Below are 17,931 nucleotides of genomic sequence, written 5' to 3' on the forward strand. Positions count from 1 at the left end.
CTAAATATGAAATATATCAATATTCCGTTTAAACGGTTGGATCACGTTGTATGGCTCCATACCATATAATAAGTTCATGCTTTCGGATCAAACTATGTAAGAAAGCTAATTATCCGTCTGTTGCTAACGCCTCGTGAAAGCGGTACTGAGTCTGCGCGAGTCCACTCTCCGTTGTTCATGACGTAATTGACGTTGCTGTCAGAATCCAGGAAGTGGGTCGCTCGCCGTTGTTTGTGTTCGTTGCTCACTGTTTCTCGCCTGTTTTTCTGATTTAGGATCTCGCTCTTACGGGCCGAAATGGCAACGTTTATTTCAGTCCCGTTAAAAAAGTCCTCCGAAGTGGATCTGGTGAAGCCACTGTCGAAATTTGTCACAGCCTCGTACCCAGCGGGCGAGGACCAGGCAGAGTATCTACGGTCCGTGGAGGAGTTGAACAAGCTCCGCAAGAGCGCGTTGGGAAGGCCGCTCGACAAACACGAGAGCTCCCTGGAGATCTTACTCAGGTAAAATAAAACCCCAATATAACACCTGAATCGGTTGTACTGGTTGTAACCCAACAGGAGAGCTTATCTGTGGCGAGTGAGTTGGCTCTGTCGCCGCACCCACAGAGGTTAGCTTTTAGTTGCTAACATGGTAGCTGAAGTTTAAGCTAAGTCAAGCTAAGATGGTAAAATAACTGACTCATGTGTCACTCTTGCCAAGTTTCCTTGAGAGGGTTATGTGGGCCCGCTAATTTATTCAAACGAACTGTCAAATAATTATAGGTCGAATTATCTATGTAAGGTTAAGGTAGTCATTGTAATTTTTGTCGACTACATTTTCATTATTGTGGCTCAAGTAAAGCTCTGCAGGTAAATAAAGTTTCAGTTTTTAGGCTACACTTTACAGCCCCCAAAGTGAAATAAGGAACACACGGAGACTTTGGTATCGAACAAAAGCAATACGAGAGAAGAGAAACCCCGGCCATCATAATACAGCTTAGTCATTACTGCCCAGCATCATCACCTGCTCGTTTGGATGTGTGAGACTAATAGGTGACTAAAAACTTAATTTAACTTTAAGACATTGACAGAGATTACAGTAGTTAAGAATTTATATTGTATGTGTCTGCTGATAGAGAATTAGTCATTTACTCATAATGTTTCTTATTACTTTTAAAAGTGTTAAATGTATGAAAAGTCTTCAGCAGATGTAGTTATAGTACAACTGTGTGTCCATTGAGTACCACTGGAAAAATCCAAATCCTCTCAGTCAGGTGTTGTTCACATTCATACTGACAGGTACCAAGTCCCACTGTTAACCACTTTGCATAGAGGAACTGTGATGTAATAAGGATCTAACAAAGTTCCTCTGTGTCCCTGCTCAATTAGTGCCACCTGTCCACTGCTAACAGCTAACTTGCTCTTGTATAATTTTTCAGACTTTCATTCAGTTGTGTGACTAAGGCTCATTAAAACAGGTTTCAAAGGTCTTGAGTTTAGCATCGGATACATCCACCATCGTCACATTTGAAGACCTGACTTTATATTAGGCATCATACGTCATTCGTGAGGCGACATGCATGTGCAGACTTTGCTCTCTCTCATTTCAACCTTTGTTGTCAGTGACTCTTGAGGCATAATGCACAGGATTTGCCCAGATTGAACTAGTATCCAGGTATTTGCATGCCGGAGTGCTGGTCTTTCATTTCTCTCCACTGGGAGGAATTTTTAGCCGCACGCCAACATGGTATTGAATCACCATTGCCACAATCAGGCTTTGTAGTTTTTCTAACCTTATCTTGGTGCAAAGTGTCATTAGCTAACAGGTGAAAATGTGGCAAATAGTGAAGCCATGCTGCAGATTTTCTCACATTTAGCCTAATAAGAGTGTTTTCACTCATGTGACTCCTTGGATGGATTGGCAGAGACACCATGAGCGAGTAGCTGGCCTGGTTAGCATGTAGTCAGAGGCTAAGATGTCTGTGCTGTGAATGGGCTGCTATTCCTGCTTCTTAGCGCCGTTGCTCCATGGCACTCTGCACTTGTCTTCTGTTGGCCGTATGCCAGGTAGCCCAAATAACAGGCCTTTCACAGGCAGGTAGCCACGCAGCTTATGTGTTACCGTGGTGACCATTGTTTGTATGGGACTTTTTCCATTCTTTTTTTTTTTTTTTTTTTTTTTCTTTCTCAAATCACACCTCAGCTCAACTTTCCTCTGTGTACACACGTGTGTCTTTGTGTATGTGATTGGAAAGCAAAATATGGCATCCAAAGCCAGTCTTGTTATTGTGTCCATACATAAGTTGTCGTACCTAAAAATAGACTGTTGACATTACGTCATATGCCCAGATAGTGATAGGATGTAAGCTGCTGACATTGTATTTGTGTCTGTGTGTGTGTGTGTGTGTGCACTGAAGTGTGTGAGACTGCTCCGTTATTTTTTTTACTGACTCACTGTCAAGTGTCTGACAAGGCAGCATTTCCTCAAACCACTGATCTGCAGATATCTCACAAGAGTCGCTGCTTCTTAAACCAGTCTTTGACCTTTTAATTGTTTTATCTTTTGTTTTCTAAATGACAGTAAACAAAAGAGTTTGGGTTCATCCACGAATAAAAACACGGTTTTAATCCCTGCTTTTTCTCTCTGTCTGCAGATACTACGATCAGCTGTGTTCTGTGGAGCCCAAGTTTCCCTTTTCTGAAAACCAGGTAATCAATTAGACTGCACATATGACTGAGGATTAGACCTGGCTGATTAACAGAAGAGCTTGAGCACAAAGTGTTTCTCTGTTTCTGCAGCTCTGCTTAACCTTCACATGGAAGGATGCTTTCGATAAAGGATCGCTCTTTGGTGGCTCAGTCAAGCTCTGTAAGTGTCTTTGTATGTAAATGTGGTTAGCTGCAGAGGGAAAAGGGAAAATTGTAACCGATTTCTTTCTTTTCCCTTTGGGTACATGTTTGTCATACTGTCTGTTTGTCCTCTTGTCCTTTAGTGGGTTTGTTTGGCTTTTTCCTCCTAAGCGCAGACATGAATACACACCCTGGAGCACACAATGCTTTGTGACACTAAAAATGCCTCTTTCACTTTGTGTCCAGAAAACGGACCCAACAGGGTGTCTTATGGAGTTAAAGAAAGATCAGATACAGAACTATGTCTATTCAGATGTAACGCTGGTTTGGGTTCTGTATAATTCAGGGACAGGATATGCTGAAATGTATAATCCCACTTGAATCTTTTGTCCTCTGTGGTCAGTTGTGGGAGTTTACGACTGTGGGATTCCTTTCAGGGAACTCTGGGTGAGAAAACGGTCAAATAAGGACACAGAAATGTTGGTTGGAAGAAAATGTCAACCCCACACAAACAGACATCTACAGTATCTCAGGATAGCTTTTAATTTTCTGATCACGGGGCGGGGTTTCAAATGATATGATATAGAACATTTGGAGGGAAAATGCAGTTACCCTTTTTGACGGTGAAAGAGACTTTCTGCTCTGTTATGTTTGTGTTGCAGCTTTGGCCAGTTTGGGCTATGAGAAGACATGCGTGTTGTTCAACTGCGCAGCTTTGGCCAGTCAGATTGCTGCCGAGCAGAATGTGGATAATGACGAGTGCCTGAAGGCGGCTGCCAAATATTATCAGGTGGGTGTACTCCATTATTTGGAAATGTAATGAGAGTTAATGACCAAACTTTACTTATTTAACCCTCTTTACACACAGGGAGACGAGACGAAGGGGAACATTAGGTAGTTTACATCAGTTCTAAACAGAAAATGTTACTTTCTTTTGATTGAAGTGAATTCTTATTATTGTGAATGAGGAAAAAAAGTCCAATAGCTCAATTTGCTTGATTAGCTTTGGAATTCTGGGTCATGAAGTAACAAAACCAGATAAACTAGATTCACAAGTAAAATGCATTCACATCCATTTAATGTGAGCTGTCAATATATATTAATTTCAAACTTCAGTTATGCAAGATTTGTCAACAAAGTGTCATTTTGATCTGTTCGAGTAGTTAAAATAAACTTGCTCATCGTGTTCGGCGCGCTGTGGAACCACTGCTGAGTTATCTGATTAAAGCGATATGACAGGTCATGCTTTAGTTGAATGTCTGTCAGGTCTCTTGGGCCTCCCTTCGTTGGACATTTGATCTGCTGACTGGTATTGGACTATAAAAAGATCTGGTAATGTGAATTGCAGTCATTATTGACGTTTCTGGTCGGTGTCTCTCCACAGCTGGCCAGTGGAGCCTTTAGCCACATTAAGGACACGGTGCTCTCTGCGCTGAACAGAGAGCCCACCATGGACATCTGCCCTGAAACTGTGGGCACTCTGAGCCTCATCATGCTGGCCCAGGCCCAGGAGGTCTTCTTCCTCAAAGCCACCTCAGGTACCGTAGGCCCGATGCTGCAACACTTCATCAAGCAGCGACGTTTAACTTTACCGACTGCTGCTCTAGGGATGACTTGACATTTCAGTGCTGTTTAGCTTATGTTGATATCTGTGTCATGTAGATACTTTAGAAATGGAACACCAACTTAATTTAGGTCCCACTGAAGTTTTCAAAGTGCATCCCACATAAACTACCACTTAGTCTTTTGCTTATTGGTGCGAATTTAGATTTTTAAGTGGCCCCGTGCCATTAGTTTAAAAAAAGAAAGAAAAAAGTGTTGTCGTTTGGATAAATAGCATCACTAATTACATGCTGCTGCAGGTTTTTTATTTTTTAATTTCCTAAGATTAATTTGTAGCGATGACGGGAGCTTCTGCCCCAGTTCTGTCTACAGAGTTGCTTTATCTGACTTTTAGGAAGAACGGTTTTGTAAACTACCTCATGAGATTGTTCTTCCGTGTCTCTTTCACGGTCCCTTGACTGTGAAAATGTGTTGGCTCTGCAGACAGGATGAAAGACGCCGTCATCGCAAAGCTGGCCAATCAGGCAGCAGATTTCTACGGCGACGCCTTCAAGCAGTGTCAGTACAAAGATAACCTTCCCAAGGTAAATGAGGAACGCACACGGTTGCACACTAACCCTGAGACGGACATTAGCACATTAGCAGTCAGCCATGTGCTCATCGTGGTTGGACTTTGGAGTGTATTGTGCGTCTGAATGCGTGTATTGTCCTGCACACTCGGGACAGGTTGTGGGGCTGCTGCAACCTCTCTGTTCTCATTGGTCCCTTTTCATCCTGTTTTCACTGTGGTTGGTTCTTACTAAACTAGAGTTTGAGCTGGTTTCTTTCTGACTGGTTTCTTGCCTTCTAATCATGGGCAGCTGTTTAACTTACGCTCTCTCTGATGCTATAAAACACGCAAAAACACAAATTCATGCACCATTTTTTTCTTTTTTTCTTTTAAATCCAACTGAGACCAAAAGAAAACGACAAGAAGCTGCTTGTAAGTTCAAAATTAGCTCAGTTTTAAGAGAAAGGTTTGTCTGCCGGGAAAGTTTGAACTAATGCAGACTGTAACCAATTTGACCAATTCACTAAGCTCTTATATTTAGCTATAAACTGTTTGTGTGTGTGTATATATATATATATATATATATATATATAAGAGCTGAAATGATCAGTCAGCAGAAAACTAAGTTAATGTTATTTAATCTTGTCAAAGACTTCTCGCTGTCTGACAGTAGAATGTAAAATGTTTATTTCTGCCTTTTTAAATCCTGCCCTCAGTTAGTTTTTAAAGAGTTGATTGTGAAGTCGTGCTCCACCTCATGATGATGAAGACTTTTAAAGAAAGTGATGACACTTTCTAAAGCAAAGGCATTTTTTTTGTGACCTGTTTGAAACCAGATTGTTGCGATTTTTTTTTTAAACATTTTTATATATATAAAAATCCTGGGTCCACTGACCTTGAGGACAGGGACACGGATCCACATCTGGAAAGCAGCGTCCGCGTTGCGCTTAAAATCCCTCAGATGAAGGGATCTCACACTCACACTGTCACACACGGCTGTGGGATGTTTCTTTGAGATTTGTAGCAGCTTTTGCTGAAAAGTTGAACACTCATTGCCTCTTCTGTTTTTCTCTCTCGTTGTCTTCCTCTCTTCCCGCATTCCTCGTGGCGGTGGCACTCGTCTGTGTGTGCGTGTGCTTGTGTTGTGTTGGCACACGCCTGGCCGCTCTTGCCCGTTTGTGACTGGCTTCCGTGATGTCATTTGTGATTTGACCTCACTTGGTGTGCATCTCCCTTCTTTTGGTTTGCCTTGCCATTGTGCGTGTGTGTGTGTGTGTGTGCATATACGTGTTTGCGTGCATGCGTGTTGCTCTGTGGTTGCCTCTCCCTGGTCAGTATTTTTATTTTCAGGAAGTGCTGCCAGTGCTGGCGGCAAAGCACTGCATCATGCAAGCCAATGCCGAGCTGCACCAGAGCATCCTTGCCAAGCAGAAGAAGCGTTTTGGGGAAGAGATTGCTCGTCTGCAGGTACATGGATTTGTATTTGGCTTCATGTCGTTCCACATGTGGTCTGTCACATCTGAAGATGATGCCCTCATTTTCATAAATTCTCATTAGAATGCTGTGTGTGATTAAAGAGAAGGAAAAAAAATAAAAACCTTGACAAAAATGTATTCGATGTTCTAGCACGCAGCGGAGCTGGTGAAGACGGTGGCGTCTCGTTACGACGAGTACGTGAGCGTGAAGGACCTGACAGACAAGATCAACCGAGCTCTCACTGCCGCCAAAAAAGACAATGACTTCATCTACCACGACCGCGTGCCTGAGGTCAAGGACCTGGAGCAAATCGGCAAGGCAGCGCTGGTCAAAGCCACCGCCATCACTCCTCCACTCAGCCAGAAATTCTCAGGTACGATGCCGAGAAGCATTTCTATACTTGTCTCCGTTGTTTCGGACCTGGAAAAGTGACGTTAAGTCGAAGTACGCAACGAAGTAAACTGAAAATGCGACGTTGAGAATGGTCAGTTTCAGATAATCCACAATAAATGACAACTTTAGCAGCATGTTTTCTGCTGGAACCACTCAAACGCGTAGTGGAGTCCTGACATTTACATACACCATGGGTGAATGTTAACGTCAGTCCTGAACGGCACATAATCTACACTAGTGTTGTCACCAGTACCAACATTTTGGTATCAATACCGGTACCAACATGTATTTAGATACTTTTCCAAATGAAAAGAGAACACAAAAAAGGCCATAGAACTATAACTATGCATGAGTAAATAGAATAAACTACCACAAAGACAGGCTTTTCTAATGCACAGACAACACAATTTTAAAATAAATAAAATAAAATAATTCAAATAGGCTATTTTAAACCAGAGAAAGTGGAAGCTAATTGCAATGCAGCTTTAATTTCTTTCCAGAGCTACTTTTGTGGAGAGTGAAGGATGCTGGCGCTGCTTTTAGCACTGAATGTGGGTTTTTTTCATGGGTATATAAGTTATTACCTGTCGTTCTCTGAAGTCCTTATGCAGGTCTGGGTGCTTGTCCTTCAAGTGTTTTGCCAAGTTGGAAGTGTTTCCATGTTTTGTAACACCGTTTGCACAGTGGTGCTTCGGTGTTAATGGCCTCATCGTCCTCATTTGTTTTAAAGCCGAGGTAATTCCACGTAGCACTTTGCACACCTGGTTCATCTATGAGTTGCGACGTGGTCAAAGTTGCAGCAGCTGCCATTCTCTCCCTGCTCCTGTCTATCTCTCACTGTCGCTCCACGCTGCTCGCTCGCCTGCTTGCTCCAAATTGCAACTTTAAAAAAAAAAAAAGTTACCGGTCTCATGCCAGCGCAGCATAGTACCGTTTTAAATGCCTCAGTACCTCGGTACCAATTTAGTTCCGGTATACTGAACAAGCCTAATCTAGACTTCTGGTTTCAGTGCGTGCTCGAAACCTTCATTAAATGTTTGGTTGGTTGAGTTACAGAAACGAACCGGGAGCTTCTTTTTGTTGAGGTTGGAGCTGTTCTCACTATAGCTGTTTAAAAATAAAAGGGAAAAAAGTTTTGTCCTTAACAAGCCTCTATAAAAATGGCCGTGGGGAGTTTAATATATGCTTCAGAGGACCATTTAATATCAGATCAGGATTTCATAACACTCCATTTTCTATCTCAGACGCCTGTAATATCAGTGCTTAGGAACAATCCCAGTTTCCCTGTTTTGCAAAGCTGAATATGCCCAATCTCTCTTGGAAATGAAGGATAAGTGGTTATCTAACCACCTGAATGGCCCCCGACGCCCATTTGAAGGGATAGATGACTGTTCCTCCGTGATCCTGGAAGAAAAACAGACGAGTAAAGCTCTGTGATTGGGCCATTAAAAAAACATTTTATGCCTCCTGTCTGTATGCACTCATGGCCAGAGGCATTATGCGTTTGGGTTGTACTTTTATGCCTCACCTTGAGGTCATTTCTTCATGTTTTTGGCACTAACTTCTCTCTCGGTCTAATCAGGATGAACTGCTGTGGTCGAACTCGACATGAGCTCGTCTAGATTCAATTCTCAGGATCTGGTTAAAAAGGCACCAACATCCACATGGACTCAAGGATGAACTGGAATAAAACAATGAAAAATTATTAAAAACTGCACACATATGTCTAATAGGATGAAATGAAGAGGTGATGAGTGGCTCATGCACTCTCAATATATTCTTTAAAAATGGGGTTTTGCACTGATGCTGAGAATATGTTTCTTCTAATACCAATGATTCGCAATTTAATTCCTGTAATGTTGAAGCATCTTACACTGAAAACATTACAGTGCCGTGATAGTGTAAGAGCTCTGGACACACCCTCCTAATGGATTATTTTGTTTTAAGCGTTGTGGCAGACTGTTCCACAGGGATGGTGAAAATCCCACACAAAGATGTTTCAGACAGCAGTCCTATATGGCTGAACCCTCCTCCCCATACTCTATTGTGACTCATTAGTATGTTTTTATTTTATTTGTTGGTAAACCGTTTGTGTCGACCTTTTCCCTTCAGATTTGTTTGAGAAGATGGTTCCCATGGCCGTGCAGCAGTCCATGAACGTGTACAACCAGAGGAAGGCTGAGACCGTAAACAGACTGGTGGGATCAATGAGGGAGGCGACCAATCTTTGCAACGGGTACGCTGATGTGTGTCTGTGGGGGTTGTTCTGCTCCGTCCTGTGCGTGTCTGAGTGCACCGAGTGTCTTTGGAAGCGTATTAAAAATTCACGACGCGGCGGTGCATCGGGTACCATTAAAAGTTCGATAAGAGCGCTCGTGTTTTTCACTGCAGTGCTCCGAGCAGCAGTCGATGGTTCTTCATCTAACAAGAGCAGGGCTGTTGGTGTTGTTAAGTTTGATTCATGAAACAAAGACCAGTTGCGTAACTGTTTCTTTCCATGTCTGTGTTTGAAGAACGTGGTTAAAGTTGTGCTCTGTCCCAGATTTCACCTGGCATGATTGTTCCAACTTGATGTTTGAGAAGCCCTAATAACTGACAGAAAATGCGTAACTCTATCAGGGTGTTGGCGTCTCTAAACCTGCCCGCTGCTCTGGAGGATCTGTCTGGCGACTCTATCCCACAATCCATTGCTGAGAAGGCCAGAACCGTTGTGGAGCAGGGAGGACTGCAGAGCATCGAGCAGCTAATCAAAGACCTGCCTGAGCTGTTGACCCGCAACAGAGAGATCCTGGATGAGGTCAGTCAGAGAGGCTCAGCACAGTGACCTAACCTTTCACATTACTGCCTATTTTTGTCCTAAATCTGTTTTTAAAAAGTCGATAAAGCAGCATGTGAATCTAATGCTGTTTAGACGCCGACTTGGACTCTGAGAATGTTGGCGTTTTCTACAAAAAGAGAGCATCGTGACTAAAAACTCAAAATCATTCCTGATGGCAGAAATCCCAAATCAGGATCATCACAGAAATGTAATCCTCTGATCTATGGGCCAAGAACTGTCGGTCCTTCAGCTCCAGCCAACCAGTTTTTTTTTTTTTTTAAACATCTTGCCGGCAAACAAGTAAACAGACGGGAGGAAAAACATAAAACCCAAAACACAGTCTGCCTCCGATTTGGTTGGCAGAGTTGAAAAGTCCAAACCGAAAGGACCTAATTTCCCCCCTAAAAAAGTACTTAGTTGTGATGCATGTTGTTTTTTTTAAATGATATTTCTAAATGAAACTCCCATCTTCCCATTTTTAAAGCAAATGACTGCAGGGTGGAAGTAGTTACGTACTTAGTTGATAGGAGAGAGGGTCATCAAGAACGGTTCTTATTTTACATTTTATAGATGATACTGAAAAGCTGGTCTGCAGCCCTACATGGAAGTACGTTGTTCAGGCTTTTATAACCGCTGCCTCCATTCACTTTGTCTGTGTTTGTGCATCAGTCTCTTAAGATGCTGGACGATGAAGAGACAACGGATAACGAGCTGAGATCCAAGTTCAACCAGCGCTGGAACAGAACTCCCTCTGGAGACCTGTACAAGCCCCTTCGCGCAGGTACGTCTCATCACCTGCGCTCAGTTTTTTCGTCAAAGTCTTTGACCACTCACGAATTGACATGCCCCCTCCTCTCTTCCAAGAGGGTGCCAACTTCCGCAACATCCTGGACAAGGCTGTGAATGCCGACCAGGTGGTGAGGGACCGCTACAACTCCCAATGCGACATGATCGCCCTGCTGTGTAAACCTGAGAATGAGCTCAACGCTGCCATCCCCTCAGCCAACCCGACCAAGACGCTGCAAGGCAACGAGGTCAGTCTGAGAACTTTACACACCTGCGTTTGAGTGTTCAGACGCTGCAAAACTTCCATTTTTCATTGTTCCACTTAGTTCCTAGCCAAGAGGAATTTTGTGTGTCACACGAAGACCCAGAGGACATTGTGTGCTTCGTGGCCCTTTCTCCCCTCCTCCCCGCTGTAGCGCCCCATTTTTCATTTTGTTTGCTGACTTTGCATTGTGTGCCACTGGGGAGCTTAAATAACTAAGCAAGCAGAACTGGGCAAGAGCGAGGAAGCAGTGCACGTCTCTCTAGCTTCACTGTATTCATGCTGAGGTGGAAAAACAAAAAGCTGTTGAGATGTGCTGTAGAAGGTGATTATAATGACGAGGATGGAGGTGAAGAAAGGGACTCTCAAGATCTCCCGTCCTTGTTTCTCCTCAGGTGGTGAACGTGCTGCGCTCTCAGCTCGCTCAGCTGGAGGAAGTGAAGAAGGAGAGGGAGACCCTGGAGGGGGAGATCAAGGCCGTGACATTTGACATGTCCGCCAGCTTCCTGACGGCGCTCGCCCAGGACGGAGCCATCAGTGAGGAGCAGCTGTCGCTCTCCCAGCTCGACAAGTTGTACAGCAGCTACAACCAGCGGGTGCAGGCCAGCCTCCGCACTCAGGAAGAGCTGCTGGGGCAAGTTCAGGTGATCAAGCGAACACCCCGGGCTCACGCTGATTAAACGCCAACAAGGCCTGATGTTGATTTCATGCTGCTAAGATATCCCTCCCAGATTAAAGAGCTCATTGCCCTGCTGGGATTTATGAATCATTACATGCAAGCAGCTCACACAGTTCATACAGCAGGTGCAGGTGAAGTTAAAGGAAACGGTAAAAGTTTCTTTGTGCAGAAATGGTTTTCAGCTTCCTGCTTGTTCGCTAAAAGGTGTTAACTGCCTCAGTCTGACCGTCTTCTGCTCTCACCTCGTGGCGTTCTTCCAGACGTCCCACCAGGAGTTCAGCAGTCTGAAGCAGTCCAATACGGAGGCGAACCAGAGGGAGGAGGTGCTGAAGAAACTGGCCTCTGCGCACGACAGCTACGTTGAGATCAGCAACAACCTCCGCGAAGGCACCAAGGTACTCGCTCAGCACAACGTCCACACCGACGCATGCCTTCTCCCTCTCGTCATTTATTTTTGTCCCGTTCCTTTTCTTCCTCTCAGTTCTACAACGACTTCACAGAAATCCTCTTAAGGTTCCAGAACAAGTGCAGCGACATTGTTTTCGCTCGCAAGACGGAGCGGGATGAGCTGCTCAAGTACGTACCGTTCACAGGGGAACTGTTTGTCTTTTCAGTTGACACAAGGTTGCCAAATTAAAAGCTTTCTTGTGTTTTTAGTTTTTGTGTGAAACTGCAGCATTAGTTTCAGGAATTTGCAGTAAGTTATTTTTTCATGTGGGTTATTAGAAAAAAAAGAGAGGCTTGGGGCGGCAAGAGTGAAGCCGGCCTTAGTGTTTGAGTATGATGTAAACATTACAGCTTGTGGTGATGTTTCAGGGAGCTGCAGCAGAGCATCGCCCGAGAGCCCAGCGCGCCATCCTTCAACGTCCCGGCCTATCAGAGCAGCCCAGCTGCCCCCGGCCCAACTCCCGCTCCCAGAAGCGTCTTTGTAAGCAGCCACAGAGCCAAACACTGGGCAACTCTTAGCTTTATGAAAGCATGGCCTTTTTGTTCTGATCCGTCAGTGTGTTCTCTCTCTGCCTCTTAGCCCCAGCAGCCACAACAAGCCCAGCAGCAGCCCCAGTCAAAGCCTGCACCCCCTTCCAGGCCACCTCCACCAAACTTCACCCCGCAGGCAGCCTCCACCGCCCCCACCAACACACCACCAACTGGCCCTCTAGCCAATAACCCACCACCTATGGCACCAGCCTCGTCTGCACAGGGCCCGCCTTATCCCAGCTACCAAGGCTACCCAGGGTGAGTTTATATCCATATATGTTGACGAGGAGATGGTCAGAATTTAAATATAATCAAACCTAATGATAAGATAAATGAGCTCATAATTAACTACGCATCTCTAATATTTTGAGTGTGGAACTGTGTACTGATTCTCTGCTGTAGCTGAACACTGAATAAGTCATTAAGGCCAAAGAAAAGCAATGTAAAAGCTTCCTTCATCTTCCTGAAACCTGAAGGCTTTTTACTCGACAAGTTTTACTTGAGAGGAAGCTGTACATATGAAACGAAAAGACAAGAGCCCAAACCCTCTGCCTCCATTGTAAATGAATTACTTTGGCCTAATGTTCATCAATATTTGAAAAAGCGTAAAGTGTCTTGCCTGATGCGATATGTGAGCCTTGCATCAGGCTTCACAGTTAGGAGAATGCAAGAGCCTCTCCAGGGCTGAAAGGAAAATGCATGATTCTATATGTTTGATCGGGGCCTAATGGGTTAGGCTAAAACGATATCATCAGTTAAATGCCATCGCTTTAGCTCCACCTCCAACCCCCTGGATTCCTCTGGGATCTGGTCCGTAAAGTGAAGGTCGGTTTTGATCCATCCTGCACACGACTTCATCTCTTATAGATGGAATTCCTGCCCTGATTTTTATGCCTCGTCCTCTGGTGTCTTTCATTTCATTGCGTCACTTCCTGTCTTATTTTTTTGTTTTGTTTGTTTCGGTCTTCGTTTATTCTTCTTTCTTTACTTTTTAAATGGTTCTGTGAAAGTTTGGTGTATCATCGACTTACACTTTGGCTAACTGTACTAGATTTGGTGAAATGTTTTTGAACGCCGCTCTCACATTTCCCACATCTGTTGTTGTGTCCTTACAGGTTCTACCAGATGCCCATGGGCTACAACCCCTATGGTTACAGCCAGTACAACATGCCCAACATGCCCTACATGCCCTACCAGGCGACCCCAGGACAGGGGGGATACCCGGGAGCCCCTCCGGCAGGACAGCCGTACCCCGGCTACCCGCAGCAACCCCCCCAACAGCAGCCCTACTATCCTCAACAATAGCTCTCCTCTTTATCCCTCCCATTCCTCTTCTCACATGTTAACACCAAATGAAATGTGTTCCCAGCAATAACACTTCAACTGCATCAGCTCCTCCTCTTCTTTCACTTCCTTTTCTCTCACTAACGACAGTGATAGGACGGGGGACCTCCGAGCTGCTTTGCACTTTTTCTGAAAATCCTTTTTGCTGTACTTTTATCCCATCTCCTTTTATTTTGTCTTCTGGATACTGATGCCCCTTCCACTAAACCTCCCCCACCCTCCATCAGTGCACCACCCCTCCTCCCGTTTGCCTGTGAATTTGGTTTTCTGCCCCCACTTTCTAACAGTTTTGTTGACCGTTTAATTTAAACCCTTTCCTGACTCTTTAACTGAGCTGGACTGCTGTACAACACCCGCAGAGGAATGCCTTTCTTTTCTGGTTCTGCGTTCCTTTAGTTAGTTGGTGGGTGGTCATTTCTAGTCACTACTCCACCCACTTAATCCACCCTCACTGCTTCTACATAAACTATAATCCTATTTTTGTAATGAATACTGATGCCTCATTCATAAACCTATAAAAAACGAATGGCCTGTAGGTTTTCTATCGTAGGTGATGACTGTTGAGAGTTCTACTCTTTTTCTTGTTCGCTTGTTTTCTCTTTCATCCAGGGAATGTGGGTTTATTTCTGTGTTACAATCAGAGGCTGTACAAGTGGGAGAAATGGTTCTATTATAGAAATATATGTATAAATAAGACTCTGTATGTCGTTAACCAAGACACTCTGTGTGCTGCACTTTCATGCTCTTTGTGTTATTTTTATTTCTCAGCTCTAACGTGATTAAAAACAAACAAAAAAGAAGCTGGCAGCCAAATTTAGTCGGTCTTTAATTGTTCATATGTTGATTGTGGAGATGGGTGAATCAGCCAGAAGAGGGCAGTCCTGCAGTTCACACGGGGAGCAGCGTTTCACCTGCCATTGTTGCTGCTTTCAGCCAATCGGGGAGCAAGGCATCCCATCTAACTAATCGCTGCCTTTTGACCCCCCCAGCACTGGGGGGCAGATCCCATTTAGATGACATGCAAATTACGTTCCAGTGAGGTCATGATCTCATCCAATCATATTTTCCCCGCTGGTGATTTCTCCATAGACACATTTCATCCCTAGATATTTATTCAGTGTCAGGAGACGCTAATGATTTCGCATAACTCCTCCCTGTGCGTGTGTGTGTGCATGTGTATGTATGTATCTGTGTGTGTGTGTGTGTGTGTTAGAGAGGCAGATGGCAGCACAGTGTGACGTCTGGAAGGATGCATGGAGATGTTGGCAGAGAGCTGCTGGTACCCTGCCTGCATCCATCACTCCACCTTTCTCAATTTTTCTCTTTCTTTTCTCCATCTCATCTGTCTTCTTGAGTCCCTATCACCACAACTTTTTTTTGTTTTAAAGAAAAGCAGCAAGCCCACCATATTTCACTTAATTTTCTTCCCATCCTTTGTCTTCCTTCCTATCACCCTCTTCGTCATAGTTTGCTTTAATCTTAAGCTTTTTTCGTCTGCACACCACCTGTCTTTTTATATCCTCAGCTGCTCACATGGCTCATCTGTTTCTGCTTACCATTTGTCTGTCCTTGCTGCCCAAGCGCCAAATGCTTGGCTGCGAGTTATCCGCACTGGTCAGTGTCTCTTCTTGGCTCATAAACGTCTAAACATTACGTCAGTCTCCGGTGTGTACTGTATGTGTGCTTTTGAGAGTGAAACTCACACGGATACACACACTTTTAATCAGATCTAACAGCTCCTATCTCCTAACAGAAGTGACAGCACACACACACACACGCACACACACACACAGCCATGTTTCTCTTTCTCTCCCACTCCATCTATACAGCGTGCCGTTGCTGCCAAAGCCAATTGTGGCTCTGGGAGTGTTTATCAAAGGTGTCTGTGCGTCTCAGGCGTTTAATTTTAACAAGACGTTCTCCACTGGAGGAGTGTCATATTTTAATTGGTCTGAAAGAGAATAAAGGTAGCGAATGGAGCACTGCACTGACAGGTATTAATTACCTTCTGCCTAATGGCTCCAAAACTCAGCACTCAGCCATATTGGTGCTCACACTATTCTTACTCCCCCGCTCTTCTGTTGCATAGCTTTTCGCTCCTCTTCACCGTGTGTTTGTCGATAATAGGGCTTTATCGAGGTTTTTCTTCGGCTATGATGTTGATAATTGCATAGAGGTACTCTATTAAGAGCTCTTTTGAGGTGCTGTTCGTCAGCTGCCCAGGCTGTGTGTGCAGTACTATCCGTTCATTAAAATAAATGTGGATGGCCACGTCAACTGTTAACACCTGAGCTGTAGGTGTTGCAAATAAGTACTTCTAACAGCGGTTTTAGGTGCCAGCTAGAAGTTATGATTACCAATTAAAATATTTCAGAAACTATAAAAGGTAGAGAAGTAATTGTGAAATAGCATTATTTGGATAGTTTGAATGGGTTTCAGTTAACTCCCTGACACGCCAAAATCAGCCAACAAATTAATAACAGCTAAATAAAACAGCAAATAAATGCTTTAAAAACACCTTTCAAACTAATGAAGAGCATGTAAACGTTAGTATGATGTCAATAATAAGAAGTGGGTAAATGGTAAAAATAAAAAATGATAATGTATGATTTGCGGAGTAACGGCTAACTAAGGCTAAAGTAACGGCTAATGGAATTAAACATGGTAGCTGGCCAATATAACTAGTAAATACGTACAATGATGTGTATACAAAATTAAAAGCGGGTAAATGTTACATATTTGTGAGTCTGCAACAAGAAACGGGTGACTGTTGTAATGTAATGAATTAATAGTAGAATATCAGTGGATGGATAATATAAAAGATTAGCTTAAAGTAACCGCTAACTATGGCCGACAGCCGCCAATAGACAAAATAATCCAATAACGGCTACAACCACAAACGGACCACAGAAATGAATAAAGTAGGTGAACTACAAGAAATGGGGGACCTATTGAAATAAGCAGATTAAAATTTTGTAGAAATGGTGGTGAGAAAGTGGACCGCTAAAAGTAAATTGGATGGATTTTTGGGTTTAAAAAAAAAAGGACTTGACATGGATCCACAAGGGCTAAAAGTTACAAACAGAGCAGGTGGGTCCATATATATATTTAGACCTTGAATGATCTGTATTTTCTTAATTTTTTGGGCTGTGTACCAAAACAGGCTTAACTTGGAGTTTTGTTATAAATCCAGACTCTCACTTTTCATTTTAAGCTTTAAACTTTTAAAATGGTGGACGGGTTGGAAATTACACACACACACACACACACACACACACACACACACACACACACAGGGGTCACATGTAATTGGACAGGGGATAGCTCTTGATGGAGAGTTGTGGGCTGATTCCTTAATTATTTCTTCATCAATGCAGATCAAAGGTCTGGAGCTGATTACGTGTTTGATTTGCATCTACAGCAAACAGTCGATCAAAGAGGTTTCTCGGTGCAAGTGACACAGGCTGTCCTCTGGTTGCAAAAAACAAGCAATCATTGAGAGAGACAGAGAGAAGAGGGTACATCGGCCAAGTCAACAGATTGGTGAGATGACGGTGATTTGATATTTGGTGATAATTCTGAGAAGACCTCAACAGCATTAAATAAGAGGTTCACAGAGGAAATTGCGTGTTGGATGATTGCAGGATATTAAATTGAATATGTTGTGGTAAACTGCGACAACAACAAAAATGTGTCAGTGCCTAATTACCAGGCCTATCTAAATATGGACAAATGGAAACAAATGGATAAATGGCTAAAACATCTTCTAAACAAGTAGATTTATTTGGGAGTCCAAACCAGCCAAAATGTTTGGCATGTCACTTGTTTGATATTTAAACAATATGCACTTTTATCATTTTGATAGCATTAACTGCAATCCACAAAGAAATCCACCCCAAAATGACAATAGCTTGGGAGATGCTTTACTTCTTCTGATGGGGTTGATCTACCTGTGGTGTTATCGAATAGATTTAGTGTGCAGATAGCTTCGATGCCATTCAGCTTTCCTCCCTCCTTTCTTAGAGTGCACTGTGAAGGAGGAATCTGAGAACCTTTAAAAAAGAAGACTTATTTTAGGCTGATAAAACTATCAGCTTACAAGTTTCCAATGTGTTTGTGTGTGTATGCTGCTGGATAATTTTACCTCAGAGAAACAGCTCTCTGGTCCTGGTATGTGTGTGTTTTTTTTTTGCTTTTCTTTCTTTTCTTTTTTTTCTTTCTCCCCCCTCTCATAGAAGAGAGATGCCTGAA

At 43.4% G+C, this 17,931-nt stretch overlaps 1 protein-coding gene across 2 annotated transcripts; it reads left to right on the top strand.

The window, feature by feature from the left end:
* The first annotated feature begins 178 nt into the window (after positions 1-178).
* pdcd6ip (programmed cell death 6 interacting protein) lies at positions 179-14,398 on the top strand. Of its 2 annotated transcripts, none has more exons than XM_072371108.1 (18): positions 179-503; positions 2,636-2,690; positions 2,781-2,850; positions 3,494-3,621; positions 4,216-4,369; positions 4,878-4,978; positions 6,280-6,411; positions 6,571-6,793; positions 8,926-9,049; positions 9,433-9,610; positions 10,301-10,412; positions 10,496-10,665; positions 11,075-11,323; positions 11,619-11,753; positions 11,840-11,934; positions 12,175-12,286; positions 12,386-12,594; positions 13,452-14,398. In XM_072371108.1, the coding sequence occupies exons 1-18, from the start codon at positions 298-300 to the stop codon at positions 13,639-13,641; spliced, it is 2,643 nt and encodes an 880-aa protein (XP_072227209.1). In that variant the 5' UTR covers positions 179-297; the 3' UTR covers positions 13,642-14,398. The 2 variants fall into 2 exon arrangements, with proteins under 2 accessions (XP_072227209.1, XP_072227210.1); XM_072371109.1 differs by having other exon boundaries at positions 6,295-6,411.
* Positions 14,399-17,931: the final 3,533 nt, after the last annotated feature.

The sequence above is a fragment of the Leuresthes tenuis genome, unplaced genomic scaffold (genome assembly GCF_036924035.1).
Source record: "Leuresthes tenuis unplaced genomic scaffold, fLeuTen1.0.hap1 SCAF_18, whole genome shotgun sequence".
Lineage (NCBI taxonomy): Eukaryota > Metazoa > Chordata > Actinopteri > Atheriniformes > Atherinopsidae > Leuresthes > Leuresthes tenuis.

Coding starts and splice junctions, on each gene's coding strand:
- pdcd6ip (XM_072371108.1), top strand. CDS start 298: ATGGCAACGTTTATTTCAGTCCCGTTAAAAAAGTCCTCCGAAGTGGAT. Junction 6,794..8,925: donor ACTCAGCCAGAAATTCTCAG/GTACGATGCCGA, acceptor TTTTCCCTTCAG/ATTTGTTTGAGAAGATGGTT. Junction 12,595..13,451: donor AGCTACCAAGGCTACCCAGG/GTGAGTTTATAT, acceptor GTGTCCTTACAG/GTTCTACCAGATGCCCATGG.